The sequence below is a fragment of the Polistes canadensis genome, unplaced genomic scaffold (genome assembly GCF_001313835.1).
Source record: "Polistes canadensis isolate GaletaPanama2010 unplaced genomic scaffold, ASM131383v1 scaffold_351, whole genome shotgun sequence".
Classification (NCBI taxonomy): Eukaryota; Metazoa; Arthropoda; class Insecta; order Hymenoptera; family Vespidae; genus Polistes; species Polistes canadensis.
The window spans coordinates 44,910-46,235 of NW_014569898.1; the positions used below are offsets into that span (position 1 = coordinate 44,910).

Below are 1,326 nucleotides of genomic sequence, written 5' to 3' on the forward strand. Positions count from 1 at the left end.
AAAAGAAAAGTCTCCTTCGTTAGAGACGGATAAGGAAAAATCACCATCACCTGAATTACAAAAAGAAAAGTCTCCTGCGTTAGAACCTGAAAAGAAGAAATCACCATCACCTGAATTGCAAAAAGAGAAATCGCCATCACCTGAATTACGAAAAGAAAAATCGTTAACTCCTGAAATACAAAAAGAAAAGTCACTTTCTTTAGAATTGGAAAAGGACAAAGCTCTAGTACCAGAGACTGAAAAACAAAAGTCCCCTACACCAGAGGAAAAGAAAGAAAAATCTCCCACGCTCGTAACTGACAAAGATAAAATTTCTGTATCAGAGACAGAGAAGAAAGAGTTACTTTCTCCAGAATCTGAAAAGGAAATACCTATGAAAGATAAATCTCCAATGCTAGAATCGCAAAAAGACAAATCGCCTTCGTTGGAGAAAGAAAAAGAAAAAGAAAAATCTCCTTCTTCCGAATTACAAAAAGATAAATCTATTTCACCAGAATTAGAAAAGGAAAAGTCACCTGTTCTAAAGGAAGAAAAACCAAAAGTTCCTACTTTAGAAGTACAAAAAGAAAAATCACCTACACCAGCACTGGAAAAAGAAAAATCAGCATCCCCAGTAGAAGAAAAAGAAAAATCTGTATCTCCAGTTGGCGAAAAAGAAAAATCCCCAGAAAAGGAAACAGATAAATCAAAATCTCTATCGCCAGAAAAAAAGAAGGAAAAATCTCCAGAAAAAGAAATAGATAAATCAAAGTCTCTTTCACCAGAGATGGAAAAAGAAAAATCTCCAGTACCACAAGTTGAGAAAGAGAAGTCGCCGTTACCTGCAACAGAGAAAGAAAAATCACCTTCGCCAGTAGCGGAAGAAATAAGATCATCTCCGTTAGAAAAAGAAAAGGCAAAATCTGAGTCACCAGTATCGGAGAAAGAAAAGTCAATTGAAGCAGAAATAAGGAAAGACGAAATTAGTGCTGTTGAAACAGAACAACAAAAATTGCGTTCACCAGTATCTGAAAAGGAGAAATCACCTGAATTAGCAGAAGGAAAACAGAAATCGCCTTCTCCAGTATCAGAGAAGGAAAAATCTCCGGAACTAGAAGCAGAAAGAAAGAAGTCGCCTTCACCAGCATCTGAAAAAGAGAAATCACCAGCATTAGCAGAAGAAAAACAAAAATCGCCTTCACCGGTATCTGAAAAAGAGAAATCTCCAGCATTACCRGAAGAAAAACAAAAATCGCCCTCACCGGTATCTGAAAAAGAGAAATCTCCTGCAGCAGAAGCAGAAAAACAGAAATCGCCTTCACCAGTATCTGAAAAAGAGAAATCACC

At 36.8% G+C, this 1,326-nt stretch overlaps 1 protein-coding gene across 1 annotated transcript in view; it reads left to right on the plus strand.

Moving 5' to 3' along the window:
* LOC106791896 (microtubule-associated protein futsch) overlaps positions 1-1,326 on the plus strand; it is a 44,851-nt gene that overhangs the window by 35,956 nt on the left and 7,569 nt on the right. The window contains exon 9 of the mRNA XM_014757894.1: positions 1-1,063. This exon is cut by the window's left edge and continues 1 nt beyond it. Coding sequence (XP_014613380.1) covers positions 1-1,063 — 1,063 coding nt within the window. The remainder of the gene's footprint in view (positions 1,064-1,326) is intronic.